Source organism: Monodelphis domestica, chromosome 1 (assembly GCF_027887165.1).
Source record: "Monodelphis domestica isolate mMonDom1 chromosome 1, mMonDom1.pri, whole genome shotgun sequence".
Taxonomy (NCBI): domain Eukaryota; kingdom Metazoa; phylum Chordata; class Mammalia; order Didelphimorphia; family Didelphidae; genus Monodelphis; species Monodelphis domestica.
In genome coordinates, this window is record NC_077227.1 from 427,192,652 (window position 1) to 427,214,761 (window position 22,110).

General features: G+C 41.3%; 1 protein-coding gene across 4 annotated transcripts in view; it reads right to left on the bottom strand.

Annotated features, from left to right (window-relative positions):
• Window positions 1-4,450: 4,450 nt before the first annotated feature.
• MAPKAP1 (MAPK associated protein 1) overlaps window positions 4,451-22,110 on the bottom strand; it is a 370,977-nt gene continuing 353,317 nt past the window's right edge. For all 4 annotated transcript variants that reach the window (XM_001365912.4, XM_056812154.1, XM_056812155.1 and 1 more), the window contains 2 exons: window positions 14,740-14,837; window positions 4,451-5,034 (listed from right to left, as the gene is read on the bottom strand). In XM_001365912.4, coding sequence (XP_001365949.1) covers window positions 4,909-5,034; window positions 14,740-14,837 — 224 coding nt within the window. In that variant the 3' untranslated portion in view covers window positions 4,451-4,908. The remainder of the gene's footprint in view (window positions 5,035-14,739; window positions 14,838-22,110) is intronic.

The following is a 22,110-nucleotide window of genomic DNA, read 5'->3' on the forward strand; positions in this document are numbered from 1 at the left end:
CTTGGAGGTAGGAAAGATTTGTCTTTTTATCCTGGCACTTGGCATACAGTAGGTATCAAATAAATGAATACTGGTTGACTAGGCCTTAGTGGACAGCCTGGTGAGCACACGCACGCTTGTCGTGTGACCTTCGCCAAGTTATTTCATGTCTCCGATCTGCCGCTGCCCTGCCCTTCTGCCTCCCAGAGAGTCGAGAGCAATGTACATGGGAAAGCCCGACTTGGGCTCGGGCACTTATTATAGACCTTGTGTTAGAAGCCAGAATGCCAAAGCTGAGAGGGAGGCCTCAGATTGGGAGCCGGGAGGGAACTTAGAACAGAAAATCAAAGACCCGGAGAGGACATTGAGGAGGGAAGGCAGTTTGAGGCTTGGTGCTCGGGGTCTGGTGGGCTTTGGGGAAGGAGTGGGGACATGCCCTTTGTGGCTCTGTGCCCTCTGGGGGAGGTGGCGAACCCAGGGCCCACCTGGTGACCACATGCACACTGGAGGAAGAAGCCCGTGCTGCCTGCAGACGGACAGCAGCCAGGAGCTGCCTCCCCCCTGCCCCAGGAACAACGCCCAGGGTGAACAGCTTGCTTCCTGACCCAGTTGAATACCCATCTGAATCAATTAAATCTGCAACTACCCGGCAAAGATCAGCCGGTGACGGATTGGGGTTCAGCTCTGCACAGATTGCAAACACAAGCAGGTTTAACTCTTCCACCACCAGACTTAGAGGAGCCAGTGGAGACCCTCACAGCTCTACCCCAGCCTCGGATGGAACCAGGGCTAGAGACGAGGGACTGAGAGAGTAGCTGGAGCCAGGCACGGCTGCTTTGGTTGTAGTAGAGGATCAGAAAACATCAGGGCAGGAAAGGATCGCAGAGACCCCAGAGTCGAGGCATCGTCTAGGGGAGAGAGCACTGGCTCGAGTTAGAGGAGCTCAATTTGAATCCTACTGACTGGGGCAAATGATTTAACCTCCCTGGGCCTCAGTTTCCTCAACTGTAAAATGAAGGCAGAAGCACTGAGATGGCCTGTAAGGCTTTTCCCCCTCTACAATAGGAAGTGTCCTGTTCTCACTCCTCATTTTACAGATGAGTAAACTGAGGCCTGAAGAGGGGGAGGCCACGAGGCTAATGCATGTTGGATCTGAGATTTAAGTGGAGACTTAGAAAAATCTCAAAAGATTCTAGTCTTCCACTTCCACTTTACAAAGGCAATCAAGGGGGTAAAAATCATCATCATCCATTCTACGAGGTCGTAACTGCCTGTTCTAATGGACTTGAAGTCAGAGCACTTGTTCCAGGTTGGCTCCGACCTTTGCTAGCTGAGTCTGGGGTGAAGCCTTTAGCTTCCTGCACCTTGTTTTCTTCATGTGTGGGAGGCGGTGGAAGAAGGATGGAGGGATGCGGAGTCAAGAGGGTCTGGGAGGAGATCTCAGCTCTGACACTTTAACTTGGGTGACTTTAGGCAAATTGCTTAATCTTTTCGGGCCTTGGCTGTAAAGGAGATGTGGAGTGGGATGAGGTGGTCCCACAGGAGGAACAGATCCCATAATCCTTGCACGACTTCCCTAGTGGGTGGTGATGGCACTTGTACTTGAAGATCTCCAACAAGAGGGAAGTCTCGCCCTCCCAAGCGGGCCCCCTCCAAGCCGACAAACTTCCCCTCCTGTAGCTATTTTGATGTCTGAATTCATTCCCTTAAACTAGAGGAATTCAAATAAAAAACAAGACCAAACAAACACCAAGCCTCATGCTAACCATGTTTCAGAATTTTGTAGGAATTAAAACTAGTTGGCCGAGAAGATATTTATATAATTTTTAATACTGGATATGTCACACGGTTTAATGACTAAATTAGTCCTTTCCATCTCAAAAGATAGTTTGAAAATATAAAATCGCTAGAAATCGAAATACAAGTAACAGACTATAAATGAGACTCTTTCTGTCTCATTGAGGCTGTGGAAGACAGTTTTAAGAAAAGGATTCTTCTGTTACATGAACATAGACCTGAATGAATCGAGGAATTAATTAAAATGACCCATTTCTGGGAAATACACGCTAGTCTGTTGTATTTTATCCTCATCTTTTCACATGTAATAGTTATAATCAAAGGCTTTTCGTAGATGAGGCAGTGTGCTATAGTGGATTCAGAGTCAGAAGACCCCAGTACGAGTGCTGGCTGGAACAAGCTCGGGAAGGCATTGCTTGAGCCTGGGTCCCGGGTTCCTCAAGAGAAAAATGAGGCATATGTAGTTGGTAATCTCGCGTAGTCCTCCCAATGCTCACTCTGCCCCTCGCTCTGGGGGGGGTCTGGGACTGGGGGGGGTCACTTTCCATTTCCAAGCCCCATCTCCTCATCTGTCAATTAGTGATGAAGCTTGGGCCACCGCCAGGGAGGGGGGAAGTCAGTGACATCATGCATGTGAAGGCGGATGCGAAGTGGGGAGCTCTGCAAATGGGAGCTGTCACGTGGACTCTGAGAGATGAAGTTTCTTGCACTGGTCCGAACCATGTGCTTTTGCAACATGGAGCAAAGACTATGACCCTGCCCACACATGGACGCTGACCACATTCACCTGGGGCCAGTAGACACCCTTCCACCTCCACAGAAGGTCCAAGCTGGTGGGCTGTTCTACTAGGGATGTTTGCCAGAGCAAAAAGGTGCCTGGTTTGGGAGTCAGGGAACTTTGGGGCTGATTTCAGGTTTGGACACTTATTGCCTATGGGACTATGGGCAAGTTATTTCATTTCCCTGGGCCTCATTTTCCTCATCTGCAAAATGAAAGAGCCGGGCTGTAGCAAGACAAGTGGTACTTCATTGCCCATGGAAAGATGGTGGCTGTCTGAAGCAAAGACTCTCCTCTCTTCTGTTAGAACTCTCATCTTGCTTCTATTTCATAAAAACAAACAACAGAGTCTGAGCCTACTGATGGACTACTTACTACTAATATTGGTTCAGATTATCCATCTGCTTTAAAATATAACTTTTTGATGGTGGATGGAAAGAATCCTTCATAATAATGCTTTAAGACACAATCACTGCCATTTGTACAGTGCTTTAATGTTTACAAAGCATTTTCCTTCCCTCTAGGAGCTAGTAGAAGGGTTATTATTCCTATTTGACAGGGTAAACAAAGTTCAGAGAAGGAAAGTGACTTGACCAAGGACACACACAGTGTGGGTAAGTAGCAGCTCCAGGATATGAACCCAGCTCCTGATTCCAAATCTATGGCTTGCCAACTATCATGCACTGCTCTGACAAAGGAAGTCATCTTTTTTGTTCTGTTTCTTTTTTGGTAAAGGAGTAAAGAAGGCACTACTACTGCTCCATCCCTAGGAGTCACTGTAAAAATTGAGAATACTCAAATAATTTAAAAAAAGCTTTCATTTTTATTATTGAAGAAATCTTTTCTTTCAATGTAAGGCAGAGATTCTTCAGCAGGGTTTATGAACTTATTTTTAAAAATATTTTTGATAACAGTATTGAAACAGGATCTGTTCCTTTTGTTTTATTTTACACATTTAAAAACAGTACTCAGAGAATGGGTCCCTAGTTTGTCCAGGCCACAAACAAGGATAAGAGCCCTGGCCTTAGGGAAGTGGGAAACTATCCATCTCCAGGTAGTTTTATGACAGTATCAGAAGATGTCAGACCCGGAAGGGTCATTAAAACTCAGAAGGCTGGAGCCATTCTGGAGGGACTTTAGATCATAGTGTTAGAAAAAAGAATACAGAATCGTAGAGCGTAAAGAGACTTAGTCCTTGTCCAAATCCAGTCATTTTGCAGAACCTGAGGCTGAGGAAAGGAAGCATCTTGCCCAAAGGCTTCAAACTAAGTCAGGAGTCCTAGCAAGTTAGGAGCAGAGCCCAATTCTTCTCACTCTATTTGACTGATTTTGCCCACTATTGTGCTGTTTCTCCCTAAGATCAGAAGCTAGGGATGGTAGTTGTTATACCAATCTGCTCCTCTCTTCCCTGATTTATATCTGGCCTAATGACATTCTGATGATCAATCAATTTAGAGTCAGAAGGCATCTTGGAGAGCATTTCATTCAGTCCCCTTCATTTTACTGATGAGCAAAATGAGGCCCTCAAGGTGCCACCCTTCACAAAAGCCTGAAATGAGGTTTGATTCCAGCCCTCTCTAACCCCAAATCAAGTGCTCCCTGGTAGACTGGGCCATCTCACTTGTGGAAAAGAGGCCTCGCCTTGGACGTAAAAGACATGGTGGGTTTTAAGGTACAATATCACTTTCTTTCACTCTCAGATGTTGATAAGGTTCTATAGGAAGCCACCAAACCAAATGGTGCACATGGAGATCCTGACCTATCAGTAAACATTTCTTCTAAGAGAATCAAACAATGCTTTTAAAAGCTCTGCTCCTCGATAATCTGGAAGATTTTTAAAAACAGTGACATGATTAACCCTCTGCCCCAAAGAATGGTCCATCCTACATGCCTTGATAAAGATTATGCCAGTTTATTACAAGAAAAAAAGTATACATTTTGTTCAGTGTTAACTTGAAGACATTTGATCATGTTCTGAATGACTCCTTTTACATATCAATGTTTTGTAATCAGGCAGTGAAAAAAAGTCGAAGTCACTCTCTCCCTTTTTTGTGTGTGATTGTATGTGCTACATAATGGAGTTCACCCAGCACGTGATCTTGTCTGGCTGCTAATCAAAATATGCCAACCTCATTTGAGTCTTAGTTGCAGCTGAAGGGGCTCCAGACAAAGGGCACGGGGCAGCCCACCAAATTCTGTGTTCTGTTCCATCCTCACCATCGGAGTTGGGATCTTTTGACTGTGAGACCCTCTACAGAGCCCGAGACCTTCCCTTGCTGGTGCCCACCCAGGCTGCGGCGAGCTGCCGCCGCCACTGATCTGAAGGCTGGCACCTCAGCATTTCTGTTCGGCCATCACTGCTGTCCCGATTTCTTCTCCTTCTGGAAGCTAAAGCTGGTTCTCCTGCTCAGCTTCCTCTGTTTCTGGGCAAAGTAATCCGCCCGGGTGGTGCTTGCTCGGGATTCCAGGATATAGTTCACCTACAAAACGAGAGCACACATTACCCTTCACACACCCAGAGGCCGCCTTGTATTCCTCTCAGCACAAGGAAGGTGGGATGTGGACTTCAGAGCTGGAAGGGCTCCCAGAAACCCACTAACACCTCCCACTTTGGAGACCAGAACAACGAGGTCTGCAAAAGTGAAAATGCTTGTCCAGGTCACGCAGCACCTGACATGAATGGAAGCTACTCTCATGATCACCCCAGGAGGGCCTTTGCATGTGGTCAATATTATTAGTCCCCGCGCTGCTGTCAGAGTGAAAGGCCCTGGATCAGATGGCCCAAGGGGAACTTCCTGTGTTCAAGTTAACTTTCTGACTCCTCAAAGACATGAACAGAGACAGACACACACACACAGACACACAGTGGACATGGGTTTTCTCTGACAGAGGTGGCGGTCACCTGTGAGCTGGGCAGCCCGACAGGGGAGGGAAGGTGCTGGGTCTGGCGCTGTGCCGCTGGGTGAGCCACCTGACCTTCCTAATTAGAAGGCTGGACTAGATGGCTCCTTTTAGCTCTACTTACTATGATTCTCTCCATAACCACCTGCTGAAAGGCAAGCTTGGAGGTATAGAGGAGAGACCTAAATTTGAATTCTGCCTTCAGATATTTACAAGTTGTATGCCTCAGACAAGTACCTTTACCATTCTCAGACTCAGTTTCCTATCTGTAAAATGGGAATGACCACAATAGCAACTAACTCACAGGGCTGTTTTGAGGATCAAATAAATATACTTATAATGCTGTATCAATGTCTAGTTATTTTTATTATTGCTGCTGCTAGTGCTTGCTATTGCTACTAATACCTATAAGCTACCACAGAAACAATCTTTTTTCCTCTTTGCAAGACAGATCAGAACTCTTCCTCTCTGTGTCCCTTCTGGTTACACAATTCTCCTCGACTGCAGACCAGGCAAATCTCATGGCCTCTAAAGCTGAACCTGTCCTGGAGGGAGATTTAGCACCAGATGCTACTGTATGGATGCCCCCAAGAACCAGAGAACCATGGAATCCAAGAATGTCAGAGGCAGAAGGGGTCTTTGGGATCACTAAATCCAACCCCCTTTATTTCACAGGTGAGGAAACGGAAGATTGGAGAAGGGTCTTGCCCCAGGTCCCCAAATTAGTGAGTGAACAGCTCTGGGAGGAAACCCAGTGCTCCCGAGTCTTTGGACTTCAGGTCTCATCTTTCCTAAAGCACAATGAACTGCCTGCCCCTGTCTAAACTTTCTGCTCTGATAGGCATGAGCAGCAGGAACTCAAAGAGGGAGCCTGAGAACAGCAGGTTTGACACACTTGGGTCTCGTCATTTGGCTGAACACTTGCCAAATAACCAACTGAGTACAATAAATCATGAAGAACTACGACCCTGGCCTGATGACTTGGGACAATGTAAAAAAAGTCATGGAAACCAGAGCCCTTCTCATTTTTATAGGCAGTGAAGCAGAGTGGAAAGAGCACTGGGTTTGCAGTCAAGGGAACTGAGTTCAACTCCTATCTAGTGCTGCCACTTATTCCCTCTTTTTGGGCAAATCACCTCTCCTTTCTGGGCCAGTTTCTTACTTGCCGAAATGAAGGGGGTGGACAAGTTCCCTGGGGTGACTTCCAGCTGGAAATCCTGTGATCCTGTGAAACCATTTCTTGATTACACTGTTTACATACTCATCTAATCTAATCTTTCCAATGTGTGGGGGCATATCTTCCATGATAAAAGTATTTTTAAATGATATTTAACAGGCCTACTATTTCTTACATTTATTATCTCCAGTGCTTTGTGATAATCACATAGATAATTTTAATGGAAGATTAATGTTAGAATCCAAAGATAAAAATGCCCTTTGGTCTGCCATTAGCTGGTTAATACGCTGTGGCTTCAAACTTGCACAATTTTATGCACTGTAGAGTGTCTCACTTTCATTGCATTTTATAGCTGACGGCATAAAAATATAGGGAGGTTTCATGGTCAATAAAGCTACAGCTTCCATCACTCTATCATGGAAAGGGCCCAATTTGAGGAGTCTGATGATTTCTATGAAATTCACGTCAAAAGCTTGCAGAGTTAGTGACCAAAAATGCCCCAGCTCGATTACAATAGAGAAAGCTCAGTTCCTGGAGAAATATACAACACACTAGTAACTCCATCAAAAACTGATAGTTCTCCAATTTCAATCTTGAATATTCGCCGTTTGTCCCCATGCCCCCCACCCCCTTTAGAAGCATAGAACATAGGAGCTGAAGACACCTTTGAAAAAAGAATGTGAGAACATGATATTTAAGTTGGAAAGAGCTTGGGAACACAGAATGTTAGAACACTGGAAACGGCACTGTTCTTGAGGTCATCAGATGTAGGTCTGTATCTATCATTTAGTAGCTGTTTGACCCTAGGCAAGTCAACTAACTTTTCTAGGATTCAATGTCCTCATTTATTTATTTTTCTTACAGGGTTATTGTGAAGAATATGCTTTGTAAACCATAAGAAGACATAAAGATATTTCCAGAAATAAACTGGTATGTGCTAGAACTCATGACATAAGAGCAGGAAGCACTTTTAGAGCAAAGAATATTAGCTATGGAAGGAAGCTTAGAATATAGGCTGTGTGGGAACTAGATGGACCCTTAGGGTCAACCTCCTAATTTTTTTTAAAACTGCCACCTTCTACCTTACTATCTTAGTATCAATTCTTTTTTTTTTAAACATTATTTTATTTGGTCATTTCTGAGCATTATTCATTGGAGACAAAGATCTTTTTCTCCCCCCCACCTATCCCATAGCCGACGCGCGATTCCACTGGGTATCTCAAGTGTTCTTGTTTTGAACCCATTTCCGTGTTGTTGGTATTTGCATTGGAGTGTTCATTTAGAGTCTCTCCTTAGACATGTCCCCTCAACCCCTGTAGTCCAGCAGTTGCTTTTCCTCGGTGTTTTTACTTCCACAGTTTGTCCTCTGCTTGTGGATAGTGTTTTTTCTCCTAGATCCCTGCAGATTGTTCAGGGACATTGCATTGACACTTAGTATCAATTCTAAGAGAAGAGAGGTAAGGGCTAGGCAATTGGGATTAAAGTGACTTGCCTAAGGTCACACAGCTAGGAAGTGTTTGAGGTGAGATTTGAACCCAGGCCCTTCCTACACCAGGTCTGGTGCTCTATCCACTGTGCTATGTAGCTTCCTTTCAGTCCCCTAATTTTACAGATAAGAAGAGGGAGGCACAGAGGCCTGAAGTAATTTTCCCCAAGTCACACAGGCTTAAATTAGGTTATCTACATCTCCACTAGGTATTTGGCTTCAGGCTCCTCATGCCCCGAAGCCAAGATGGTTATTGCTTCAAAAATTTGCCAAAGACAGCTTCAGAAACCTGACCCCTTTCCTTTACTCCAATCAGAAACATAAAAAAGTTGAAAGTGGAAATTTAACCAAATTAATTAAAATATGGTTAATGTCCTGAAGCAAACAAGGAATCATTTATCAGTTATTTAGTGTTTGTCTAAAGCTTAGAGAGATGCTACAGCTTCATTTTGGGAATGGCAGATAAAACTGAGCATTTAAATTGCTATAAAAATCAGAGATGGGAGAAAATTAAATTTAATCTTCCAACAGGATTGCGATCATTAGCTCCTAAAGTCAATCAATGCCGCTGTGGCAAATAACAAACTGTTACCCAGTCTGAGACATGACAGCTTGTTTTACAAAGATGTTGTGGTTAGAAAGTGCTAGAAGGTGAGGAGGCCATAAAGAGGCATGAGGAGAGCCAGGGGTCCAGGGTGTGAGTCCCAACATTGCCACAAACTAGTTGTGTGACTTCTGGAAAATCATTCTGGAAAAGCCTTCTCTGGGCTTCAAATTGCCCAAATGTCCACTGAAAGCATGTAACTAGGTCATTCTGAAGGTTCCTTTTGGTTTGAACATCCTGGGAACACACAATTGGGAGTATATGTGAATATGTAAGTATGTGCTTGCATGTGAAGGGACTGAGAAATGGAATAGGGAAACATTTAGTTGGTAAAATGATTTCTCTGAGCTTGATCTTCCACCATCTCATATTGAAGTCATAAACCTGTGTTTCTGTCATCAATCTGCTGGGGTGAAAATTATTTGGATGTCAAACACAGGATTATAATTTCACTAGAATCTTCCTGAAGTCTTGAATATTTTAATACTAGCTATAAAAAAAAAAATCCGAACACCTGAAGGGGTAATGGAATATTCCTTTCCCTAGTCCCCCAACACTTCTACTTGGCAAAGGTACCTTTCTCAATCTGTTAGCTTTTCGGGGTGACAAAACAAAAATGCATGAAAAGTTAAAGGGAGCCAATGTAGATTTGTGGGAAGAATACTAGCCCAGAAGGTCATACAAAACTAGGAGAAAGTCCCAATCCTTGCCACTAAGGTACTATGGAATTTGGACAATCATTTCCTTTCTCAAGAACTGGTCTTTAGTTTTGTCATCTGTTAAATGAGATTTAGATTAGGTGATCTCTAAGATCTCTCTGAACTCTTAGAATCCTATTTTCTTAGGTCCTACTCCCTTTCCCCAAAGCTCTAATAGCTCATATTAAGAAGGTCCCTCTCAGCTCTGACACACTGTGTTCTGATATTCCAACTATACTGGAGCACTAGGTGAATCTCTTTCAAAAGAATTCTAGCAATGCTGGTCATTAACGCCTCCCATGCCATATTTCCAGGAATCTTTTCTTCCCTTTCTTGTTCTGTGCTCCATGAAGGTGTCATGTCTGACCCAGAATATTGTCACTAAGTATGTGAATGTCATTGCTGTGAAATAGTCCTCAGATTATTCTACCTTTCCCTCTTTTGAATTAATTCTTATGTCCACTTTGCCAAATCAATCTGTCACCATTATCATCTGCCCTCAAAATGTTCCTATTTGCACAGAGCAATCCTGTCTGGTTAAGATAATAGTTTAACTCTTTATGGTGATATACAAACTATTTTTACTTCAGAATAAACTCCAGAAGCAACCTATTTCTACAATGTTATCTTCCAGGGGCACATTTTTTCTGTGGTTCTACCCAAGGTCAAAGTCTCAAGGAGGGAAAAGATGTGAATACAGGGTGGCCTTGGAGTCAAGAGACTAGGGTTTGAATTCTGGCTCAGTCACTTAGCTGTATGACCTTGGGCAAGTAATTTCCTCTCTGTAAGGCTCATCTGCAATACTGGGATAATAATCTTTATATTACTTATTTTCTAGGGCTGTCTTGAAGAAAGTACTTTATAAATTATAAAATATGATGTGACAGAAGTCAGTATTATTATATACCTGGCAATTTTTCTCATTAAACGCCACAAACTGTCTATAAGAAAAGTCACTACATAACAAAAGCCTACAAAGTTGTCATTTGTTTCTTTTTTTTCAAGAGCAACTTAAAGATGAGACAACACAGTATACTTGAAAAGAGCCCTGGATTTGGAGTCAGAGGCCTAGGCTCAAATTAGTGTATTATAATGATTAAAGACTTTTAAAAATTAAAGTGTTGGGAGTCTGGGCTGAAATCCTGTCTTGGAAACACAATGGCTATTTGACCCTAGACAAGTTGTTTAACTCTTCAGTGCTTTGGGAAACTCTCAGTTTAAAAAGGCTATTAAGTTCCTGAGAATTTATTTGCATTGGTACAGGATGGGTTCAGTCACAAACGAACACATAAACAAAATTCTCTGGGATAGTAGGGCCTGTTTCTTCATTTGTAAAATGGGGTTGAGAGAGGAGAGTTGGCCTGGATGACCTCAAAGTTTCTGGTCTGGCTCTACATCTTACAATGAATGCACAATAAGCTGCAGCCCAGTGTGTCTCAAGAACTGACCTTCACCTGCCCTGGAGGATCTGTTACTGTTTTACAAATACCTCCTAAGGGTCTGGGGGTTTCCCTGACAGCAATTTCTCACATTCTCCTCTTTGCTACCACAGATCTCAGGCAATTTTCAAAGTCCAGCTCTGGCCCTGCTCCCATGGGAAGTCTGATCCAGACCACCATGGCTATTCCTGACTGTCTTTGGGCCTGGGGTCCAGGCTGATGTTTTCTTATGCTCACCCTTACCTCTCGGAAAGCCCTTGGGCTTTTTTTTGCTGTGTCTTTGTAGTCATAAAACACTATGCATACACTAGGCTCAAAAAGGCCCTTCATGATAGCCAAGAAGATAGTGCCTCTATTAATATTCCCACTTTATAGCTTAATAACCTGAGATCCACAGAGAGGAAATTACTTGCCCAAGGTCATAGATCTTAGACTTGATACCAGGGCTTCTGATGCCTGAGTTTAGGAGGAAAGGCTGGATTAGGTGGTTTTTAAGGAACCTTTTGGCTTTAAATTTTATGATCATATAATATGAAAACAAACAATAGCATTGCATGGAACCCGAGGACCACAGTGGTGACATGCACATGTCACACAAGGTGTCAGGAGCAGAGCCAGAATTCAATCTCCCTGCTGCCTCAAGCTTCTAGCTATTCTTGGGGAGGCAATCAGCACAACCTGTCTTTAGTTCAATTTAAAAAGTAAGCATTTAAAATTCATCTGGCAGAACAAAAGATCAAGAATATCAAGGGAATTAATGAAAAAAAAATGTGAAGGAAGGTGGGCTAGTAGTACCAGATCCCAAACTGTATCATAAAGCAGCAATCATCAAAATAGTCTAGTACTGGCTAAGAAATAGAATGGAAGATCAGTGGAACAGATTAGCATCACAATATACAGGGGTAAATGACCTTAGCAACCTAATGCTTGATAAACCCTTAAGACCCCAGCTTGTAGGACAAGAATTCACTCTTTTACAAAAACTTCTGGTTAAACTGGAAAAGAGTATGGCAGAAACCAGGTATAGACTAATATCTCATACCCTATGCCAAGATAAAGTCAAAATGGGTATATGATTTAGACATAAAGGGTGGTACCATAAGTAAATGAGGGGAACATAGAATAGTTTATCTGGAAGATCTATATGGAAGGAAATAATTTATGACCAAATGAGATCAGCATTACAAGATATAAAATGAATAATTTTGATGATATTAAATTAAAATGTTTTTATATGAACAAAACCAGTGCAACCAAGATTAAAAGGAAAACAAGAAACTGGGAAAAAAATTTATAACAAATTTCTCTGTTTATATAATGGTCTAATTTCTCAAATCTATAGTAAACTAATTCAAATTTATAAGAACACAAGTCATTCTCCAATTGACAAATGGTCAAAAGATCTGAACAAGCAATTTTCAGATGAAGAAATCAAAGCTATCAATAATCACATGAAAAAATGTTCTAAATCCCTAGATTAAAGAAATGCAAATTAAACCAACTCTGAGGTACCACCTCACACCTATTAGAGTGGTCAATATGACCATAAAGGAAAGTGATCAATGTTGGAGGGGATGTGGCATAATTGGGACACTAATGCATTGCTGGTGGAGCTGTGAACTGATCCAACCATTCTGGAGGGCAATTAGGAACTATACCCAAAGGATTTTAAAACTTAATCTTGTAATAACACTACTGGGGTCTGTATACCAAAGAGATCTAAAAAAGAGGAAGGGATCTACTTGTACAAAAATATCTATAGCAGTTCTTTTCACAGGGACAAAGAACTGGAAAACGAAGGGAATGTCTCTTAGTTGGGGAATGACTAAACAAATTGTGGCATATGATGGTGATGGAATACTATTGTGTTTTAATAAATAAGTAGTATGATTTCAGAAAAAGCTGGAAAGATCTATAAAACTGATGCAGAGGGAAATAAGCAGACTTGGGAGAACATTGTATAGCAATATTATAGAATGATCAACTGTGAAAGACTTAGCTACTCTCAGTAAGACAATGATCCATGACAATTCTCAAGGACTTATGACAAAGAATGCTATTTGCCTCCAGAGAAAGAACTGTTGGAGTCAGATGCAGATCAAAGTAGACTATTTTCACATTAGTTTATTTACAGTTTTATTTTAGGGTTTTGGTTTTATATGAGTGGGTTCTAACAACAATGACAAATATGTTTTGCATAATACATGTATAACCCAGATCAAACTGCTTACCATCTCCAAGAGAGGGGAGGGATGGGAATGAAACAATTTGGATCGTATCATTTTGGAAAGTATATATTGAAAATTGTTATTACATGTAATTGGGAAAAGAAAGTATCTTTGAGTATTTTTAAAAAGTTAACTATTTACTAGGTACTTTCTCCACATGGAACCCTGAGCTAGTCCTTAGGGATACTGAAAAGAGAACTAAGGAGGGAAGTTGGGAGAGTAATCCAGGCCTGGTGAGCAGCCTGGGAAAAAAGGCACAGGACTGGGAGGAAGGTACAGAATGTGTGGGAAACAGCAAGAAGACCAAGAACAGAAAGTATTTTGTAGAGAACCAAACAAGATCCAAGATGGGCCAAACCTTGCTCAAGGTTCTACAGATAGCAGGTGTGCACAAGAGTTGGGGACTACCTCTGAGTTTGTGCTAGAGGAGTCAAAAGACAGGGCTGGGGCCTGAGTTCATTTCCATCTCACTCTTCAGCACATGCAGAACCCTCTCTGTGGGCATGCCTGCAGTCTTGAGCCAGAGTTCTTTACTAGAAAGCCAAAGGAACTTGGGGCGGAGCTGTTCTCCTCTCCCTCTCTATGGGCCTGAGGACATTCTTCACTTCACCAGCCCCTCTGCCCAGCAGCCAGAGCCAATGGGAGCTCTTTGTCTTTCCCCTGTCTGGGGTAAGGTGCTACAGGGGAGGAGGGGAAGGTTCGCCATTATTACTCTAGACCTATGGTTCTATCCCACAAATCTCTATTTCAGAGACAAGTGAGTGTTTGTAGGGAGTAGAGAAAGGGCCAATAAAGAGAGAGATCAAAATTAAGCGATGGAATGGGGATAACATAGGGGGCAATGTGTTGGAGGAGTCTGGATGGAATGAGATCCTTTGAACAGATAAGAGGGTTAGCCATGGTAAGGAGTAAGGCCACCTCATCATGTGAGACAAGAGTAAAGGAGGAAATAGTAATAGAAGTCATCAGAGTGATAAGAGATGATGAAGAGGGGAGCAGAGGAGACTCATGGCAAATTGCTTCAAATTTTTCTGTCAAATATGAGACAAGATTCTCAGCTCAGAGGGTGTAAGGATGAGGAACCATGGGAGGTTTAAAGAGGGATGAAAAGTTTTGGAAGAGTCTGTAAAGAGTTAGAAAATAAGTTGAAAAGGGACACATGGTAGGATTGCCTAGTGGTACTAAGGGCTGAGGCTTGGCAGGATGTAATCAGTGACAGGGTCGGGGACTCAAGAAAAGAGACCAGGGTAGAGCTGAACTGGCTTACCAAAGATCAAGATGTGAAAATGAGGAAAGAATAGCTAGTGCAGGGGGAGATAGCCTGGGAAAGAATTGAGAATCTGTGAGATTAGAGGTGTCAGTGTAGTTTAGAGATAGAAGAGACCATAGAAAGCTATCAAATTTAATCCCCTCATTTTAAAGATGGCAAAACTGAGGCAAGTTAGGAGATATGAGGCAGGATTTGAACACAGGACTTCCTACTAGGTGGAATCCTATACGAAAGGATTGATGGAAAAACATAGGCAAGAACTTCATGGGAGGAATCATTACAAGCTAGATTAGTGAAGGGAGCACACCCACTCATACTGACAACATCACTGAAATACTGAAATGTTATTATTAAAAATCTCACAGCCAAGAAAGGCACCTACCTTCAGCACAATCTCATTGACAGTAGCAGCATCTGACTCAAAGTAGAGATGTTTGTAGTCATGATTGCTTAGATAGGTAAGTTTAAACATTGCGTGACCTGGAACAAGAAAGAAAAACGGTCAGAAGAAACTTACACAAATCACTGAACAGCAGATGTTAGGCTGGCTCATGGAATACCTGGGTAGCTACCTTCATTTATCCCATGTTTACTGTGAAAAGCCAGTTCTTTGCTCTACAGTTTGAAAAGCAGTAAAGACTTCCAGAGAATGATACTCTGAGATGGGTGATGTCCAGGAGATTTGTGCAATGATTCTGCATCTCTCTCCTGGGACTCTTGATAATGCCTGAAATATGCTTAGCACAGGAGTGGAACTGGTGAGGATCACTAATGCTGCATCCCCCTTGACGTTTGTTGGCCTTAGAATCCCAGAGTCAGTTCACAGGGCAGTGTCTAAGGCTTCTTGTTACTGATGCTTGCTTGGTCCCTACCATTATCATAAGATACTAAGACTCAGAGTTGAAAAGGATTTTAGAAACCTGTTAAGAGAAGCAACACAGTGTAGTGGAAAGAGCATAGTGACCTTGAGAGTCATAACAGGTCAAGGTTTAAATTTTGCTTCTAATTTTAGCTGTGTGACCTGGGAAAATTTGGGACCTTCTCTGAGCCTCAGTTTCTTCATGGTAATGGGGATGGTAATATCCATAGCGCTTGCTTTGTGGGCAAGATGATACATGCAAAATTTTTGCAAACCTTACAGTCATTTATACATATGGTTATGTTTATTATCCCTTTCAATTCATCCTTGATATGTTCTAAGAATGATTTTTCTTTGGCAAAGATATGTCATATTACCCCTTTGCACCAAAACTTTGGTCAAATTGAGATCACAGATCTAGATCTAGAAGGGACCTCAGAAGTCATTTAGTTAAACCTCTACATTTTGCACATGAAGAAATTGAGCCCTAGGGAGGTGAAGGGGACTTGCCCATGGTTACACAGGAAGTTAAGTGTCAGAGGTAGGATTTGAACTGGGGTCTTCTGACTTTTGAGCTGCTGCTTCTGCCTGGAATTCAAAGCTCTCCCCAATCTGGAACCAGCCTCTTTTATATTAAGCTCTAGCCAGACTAACCTCCTCAGTATGCCTCTTTCCTCCTCTGTGCTTCCCCACTTCCATGACTTGGCCACTACTCCTCACAGCTGCTGCAGCACCAGTAGTAGTAATATCATCATCATCATCGTCATATTAAACCTTTACCATCTATCTTTATCAACTTTTTTACTCTATCTTCTGTCTTAAAATTGATACTAAACATCAGTTGCAAGGCAGAAGAATGGTAAGGGCTAGGCAACTGGGGTTAAGGGACTTGCCCAGAGTTACACAGCTAGGAAGTGTCTGAAGCCAGATCTGAACCCAGGTCTTCTTGACTGTAGGCCTGATACTTTATTCACTGAGCTGCCTAGCTGATCACCATACTATTTTTCAAAAGTTAAAAAGTCCTAGAGAGCTAGGTTGCCAATCAGTGGAAGGGCTAGACCTTGAACTCAGGTCTCCAGATTAGTGTTTGAGTCCATCACACCATGTAGCAGCTCAAGGAAGAAATGCAAAATCAAACCCCCAAACTAAACAAAGCCCACCACCACCCATCAAATGGCTTGTTAAGCCCTACTTAGCTCCTGAGTCTATTTTCTGCTAAAGTGCCTCATTGGAACTACTCTAGGAAACTATCCACAAGGCAATAATTACATGGAGAAGGGAGGAGGGGCAGTAAAAAAAAGTTTTGTAAAAGGCCAATTAACTCCAGAATGATTACTGTAAAAATAAAATCACCGTGCTTGAAAGAAAATTACTGTGTAGCCGGAAGGAGAAATGGCCAATGGTAATTCTATTACGAGGTCCTTTAAAGCAGGCTTCTCTGGATGATGCAAATAGTGATATAACAACAATGATGAGGGCTGCTGTTTGTTGCTTTAATGTTTACAAAGTCCCTTCCTTAGTGTCTATGGTTTCCAGGTCAGACCCCTTGTCCCACTAACACAGCTGGTGAGGAACAGAGTGCACACAGCTAACTAGGTCCACAACTCTTTCTTTTGTAGTGTGTATTGGAAGTCAGTTGGGATTTCTCATTGGATATGTATGTATACGTGCATATGTATGAACAAGCCTGCTTAAGTTTGGAGGTGAGGCATGAATGTATATATACTATATGCTGACTTGGGCCCCTCGAGCAGGAGGCCCATGTACTTCATTTTACTATCTGAGCACATGACATCTTCTATTTTGCACAAGACTTATTGCTGAATATAGCTTGTCTGCCTAAATAAGGTACTACAGGCTCTCAGAGGGTAAGGACCCTAAAATGTTCATTGCTGATAAAGTAGTATAGTGGGAAAAGTACTGGAGTTGAAGTCACAACATCTGTGTTCAGTTACTGGCTGGCCACTTACTGACTAGGGGACTTTTCTGAGAGCCTGTTTTCTTCATCTGTAAAATGGGAACAAGGATCCTTCCAACATCTACCTGACAGGACTGTGGTGAGTAAATCACAAAGCAATGTGAAGCCAGGAGCTACTATTATTATATGAGAAACTGAAGGAGATTTGGGGCAAAAACAATTAACCACTCTAGTTAAAATATAATGAAAATGTCAGAGATACTGGCCATGGGGGCAGAACGGGTAGATACTGAATTTGGAGTCAGGAAGGCTTAGAATCAAATCTCATCTCCAACATCTACTAGTTGTGTGATCATGAATATGCCATTTCACTTCTCTAAGCCTTGGTTTCCTCATCTGTAAAATGGAGATAACCAAAGTAGTACTTATTTCACAGGGTTACTGTGAGAATCAAATGAAATAATAAAGTGTTTTGCAAATCTTTGAATGCTACAAAAAGGTCAACCATTATTATAGTTGATAATTATCAAGTCTTTTAATTGAGTGCCTGTTGTGTAAAAAGTCCTATATTAGGTCCTAAGAGAGACAGGATATTTGGAGGATGTCCTTGTTCTTCCTAAGCTTAGAGCCCAATTGAGGGATAGTACAAAGTACTAAGTGAGGATCTTCCGTGAATAGCATAGGAAAAAAAAATCCAAATACCTGTTGTGTGATTTTGCTTTTCTTTTATCTAAGGATATTACTTCATTATCATCCCCAAATCTCAAACTGTAAGTAATTTCACAAGTGACTGAGTTCAAATTGCAACTGAAGGAGAATTTCTTTGACTGCATCCCCTTTGAGAGGTCATAAAGCCTCTGCTTTATCTTCGACAGTGATAGGCTTTTCAGATGTCTTCTACTGATACAGAATTCAAACCCTTCCATGCCTTAATCATCTTCTGAGGGTACTGAGCTTCTCTATACTTAGCCAGAAAGACATGTAGAATTCGCTAAGATCATCATTAAAACTTTTCCGGCCAGAGCTTTGTGTTCCTCTGGCAGAGCTCTTGAGAACACATGGTCACTTCCATGCCATAAAGAGGCATCAGAGGCTGACTCAAGTTGAGGATTGCTCCCTTAGAAATTAAAATTCGATATAATGCTTTGTATTAAGTCCTTTCATCAGTTTTCCTGTTAATTTATGTAGCACCTTGATAAGAGTTATTAATTAATAATATATCATCCACATTACTGTAAGTTCACCTCTTTCCCGGAGAAATCTTATTAGAGGCTTTATTTACAGTAGCTAATTCTTCAGATCTTCAAAAATAAGCTGATCTATGTTGTAAATTTGTAGCCAGAGAATTTCAGTCCTCTGTATTTTATCCTGGTACATCACTGAAACACCATTATAGGATACACTAATCATGACTGTAAATTCTGCTCTGAAAAATTAGCTAATAATTTTTTAAAAAACACTTTGAATTACTTGATAAACTGAGCTTTGGGGGGACAAAATGTTAAGAATTCTCAAGTGAACGTGAATCAATGTGGCTTTGGATAAGGAGTTGAATTTGGCATGAGAGGGTCAGCAACCTTAGTGTATAAAAATTTAGAAAACATGAGATGTAGTTGGTGAAGTCATAACTAAACATAATGATGCCATAATCTTGAAGGAAGAAATTGAAGGAAGATAAGGGTGAAATTACAGGAGACAGCGGTACAAAGAATGTGACCAGAATCTGTGAGAAGGAATCCCCTTGGTAGGGAGTCTAGTAAAACTTGTATCTGATCAGGAATCCCTTTTGATAAGTGGTTCTCCAAGCTTTGCTTGAAGACCTCCAGGAATAAGAAATCCACAGAGAGAATCCATTCCACTAATAAATGATTGAATTGAGGTCATTAGGTCATCTATTCTCATACTGAGCTGAAATCTGCCTTTGTAGTGTTCATATATTAAACATGCTACAGTTCTACCCCGCAGTACCAATAAAAACAAGTTCTTCATTGCAGTTTAATGTGATGATGCCTCAAATAACTGTCAAATATAGTATCATACCACAGGGACACTGGCTTCTAGAGTTGCTCAAGATCTCAGAAGTCATCTATTTCAATCTCCTTATTCTATTGATGAGGAAAATGAGGATCAGAGAGGTTAGATGATTTGCCCATAGCTGCTCCCAGGTAGTTAAGAGGTAAAGTCAAAATTTGAATGTTGGGCTTTGAATTCTACATTCAGTTTTTTTTTCACTAAGTCTTGTTGTCTTCTGTAGGTCATCTCTTCTCTAAGCTAACACTTCTAGGTACTTCAATTCATCTTCTTATTTTACAGTCTAGTCTATTTATTTTGTTGATCATCTTCATTTCCTCCTCCTCTTCCTCCTCTTCTTCTTTGCTAGCACTTATATAGTGCTTTAAGGTTTGTAAAATCCTTTACATACATTATTTGATCCATACAACAACCCTGGGAGGCTGGTGCTATTATTATCCCTATCTTACAAATGAGGAAACTAAGGTAAACAGAGGCTAAATGACTTGCCCAAGGTCACATAGTTAATTAAGCATCTGAGGCCAGATTTAAAATCAGGTCTCCCTGACTTCAAGTTTAGCAGGGATCTATGCCCTGAAATGCCCAGCTACTTCTCAAATATGACATGTAGAACTGGGCACAATACTCCAGATAGAGAAGGACCTAGGGCAAAACAAAGAAAGCTGTCATGTCTTTTCTTCCTGATATCAGGCTATTATTTAACAAAGAAAAATGCTATCTTGAAGGACATAATGCTTAAACAGCTAGAGATTATCCTGAGATACCAGGACTGGAAAGGGGCCTGAAAGGTTCAAGAAGGTCTGTGATACTTGTTATTACGGAATTGTTTAAAGGAAAGAGACAAGAGGGAAACATCTAAATATTTAAAGTTTATTAATGGGGAATGGGAGAGGAAGGAGGGTAACAAAGGAGAAGAAAAAGTTCTTAATCTTATCCCCAAACTAATTTCCTTAATACTATCCTAAAGGCTAATGTATCTAGGCTAAATAAGTTAAGTTCTCCCCAAACAGAACCTCACAAACCGAGTCCAGTAAATGAGCCAAGATCCCAGAGGTAAAGTCCAAAGTAGGTCCAGAAGAGAAGTGATGGTTTTTCTTTGGTTTTCAGTCTAGTTGCCAACAGCCAGTTCAAGCAGGCTTTCTCCTCTTAAGCTGGTATCTTATAAAGGGCCAGAAATCTTGTTGGAAGATGGAAAACCAGCTAACTCCCAAAGCTTCACCCAGAAGTCTGGTTTTCACATTTGGGAACACACAACCCCCTTAGAATCTTGACCCAGGCTCTCATGTGATTTTGTGTCACATGTCCCATATATGGTTCTTGGGCCATTTATACCACCCGTTCCCATTTCAGATTGTCACTTACCTCTATCCTACTCTTCTAACAGATCTTCAAATGATTTTTAATTTTTAAAACAATGGATTCAAGAAACATTATTTTATTAGAAAAACAAATTTTAATCTTAAAAAACATTCATTTTTATATTCATCTCCTTCTCTCCTTCCATCTTTCTTTTTCTCTCATATATATTTCTTCCCACCCCCTTAATACCCTCTGTCATTTCCCCTGAAGCTGCATGTTTGTAGGTCCAGTTAATGACAGTTAGATGGGGTATGCTTGTATTTATGTACCCCCTAGTTTTCTCTCTGAATTTCCCTCTGAGAGATGTAGTGGGGATGCATTAGACCACAAATCAGAATACTTGCTGGTGTCACTAACTTACTTTGTGACATTGGCATACTCATTTCCCTTCTCTGAATCTATGTTTCTTTGTATAAGAGAAATGAGTTGGATATGAGGGTCTTGAAGGTCCCTTTCAGTTCTATTGTCTATGACTTTATTAAGATTTCTTGGGGACAAAGTTTTCAAGAAACATTTCATTTAAGAAAAACTTGAAAAACATATCAATTATAGTCACAGAGCTTCCAAGAATTTACCATGCTCTCTATGTAATTGACATAATATTTTTTTTTGGGGGGGGGGATGACCAGAAAGTACAAAATGCCAAGGAATTTAGAGTTTTAGAACTGAGTTCAAATTTCAAGTCCTGCTTCTTATTACATAAGAAACTTTAGTAAATCACAATCTTTCTGCGCCTTGGTTTTTGTATTTTGTATTGAAGTGGGACTCTACAGCTGCTCATCCTTTTTTACTATAACATTCTGAGTTCCAATACTATATGTGCTCTAAGGTCTCCTCTAAATCTAACATTTTCTATTTTAAGGTCCTTTTCTTTGGCTTTTAAAGGTTCTTTCAGTTCTAATAATGGAGAAGGCATTGGATTTAGATGACATGGGTTCAAATCTCAGCTCTTCTATTTATTCTGATAATCTTGGACTAGACAATTAACTTCTCTAGGCCTTAGTTTCTTCATTTGTAAAATGAACGAATTGGACAAGATCAAAGGTCCTTTTTTGCATCATGGACCTCTAAAGTCTAAAGCCTATGGATTGTTTCTCAGAATGTTTTAAAATTTTAAGAGCAGGTTGCAAAGAAAAAGATGGAACATTGGAAGAAGAAATGATTGACAGCCAGAGACCATTGGTAACAGAGGATCATGGGAGAAGAAGGTGAACCTGGGGGAGCTCTGAGAGGAACTCTGGGCTTTTGGAGTTAAGATCTCAAGGTGGGCGGAAGTGTCTTACCTTACTAGAGATTTGCCAAGAGCCTTATTGAAGGATTTCCAAGTGACTAGCCCTGAGACTTTCCCTGAAGAGTGTTTCTACATCATAGTACCTCAGATAACATCTATCAAGAGTGTCAGGTCTCTTCGGACCTGTGTGGGTTTTGAACTCTCGGCCAGAGAACTAAATCCTCTCTCAGCCTACTGCATCTGCTCTGCTTATTCCTTGACCCATCTACTATTAAATTTAGTGTGAGAGATAGTGGGAAGGGGTGGTGAAATTCTGGACTTGCTTTACAGCGACCAGAACCAAGGACCTCTTGGG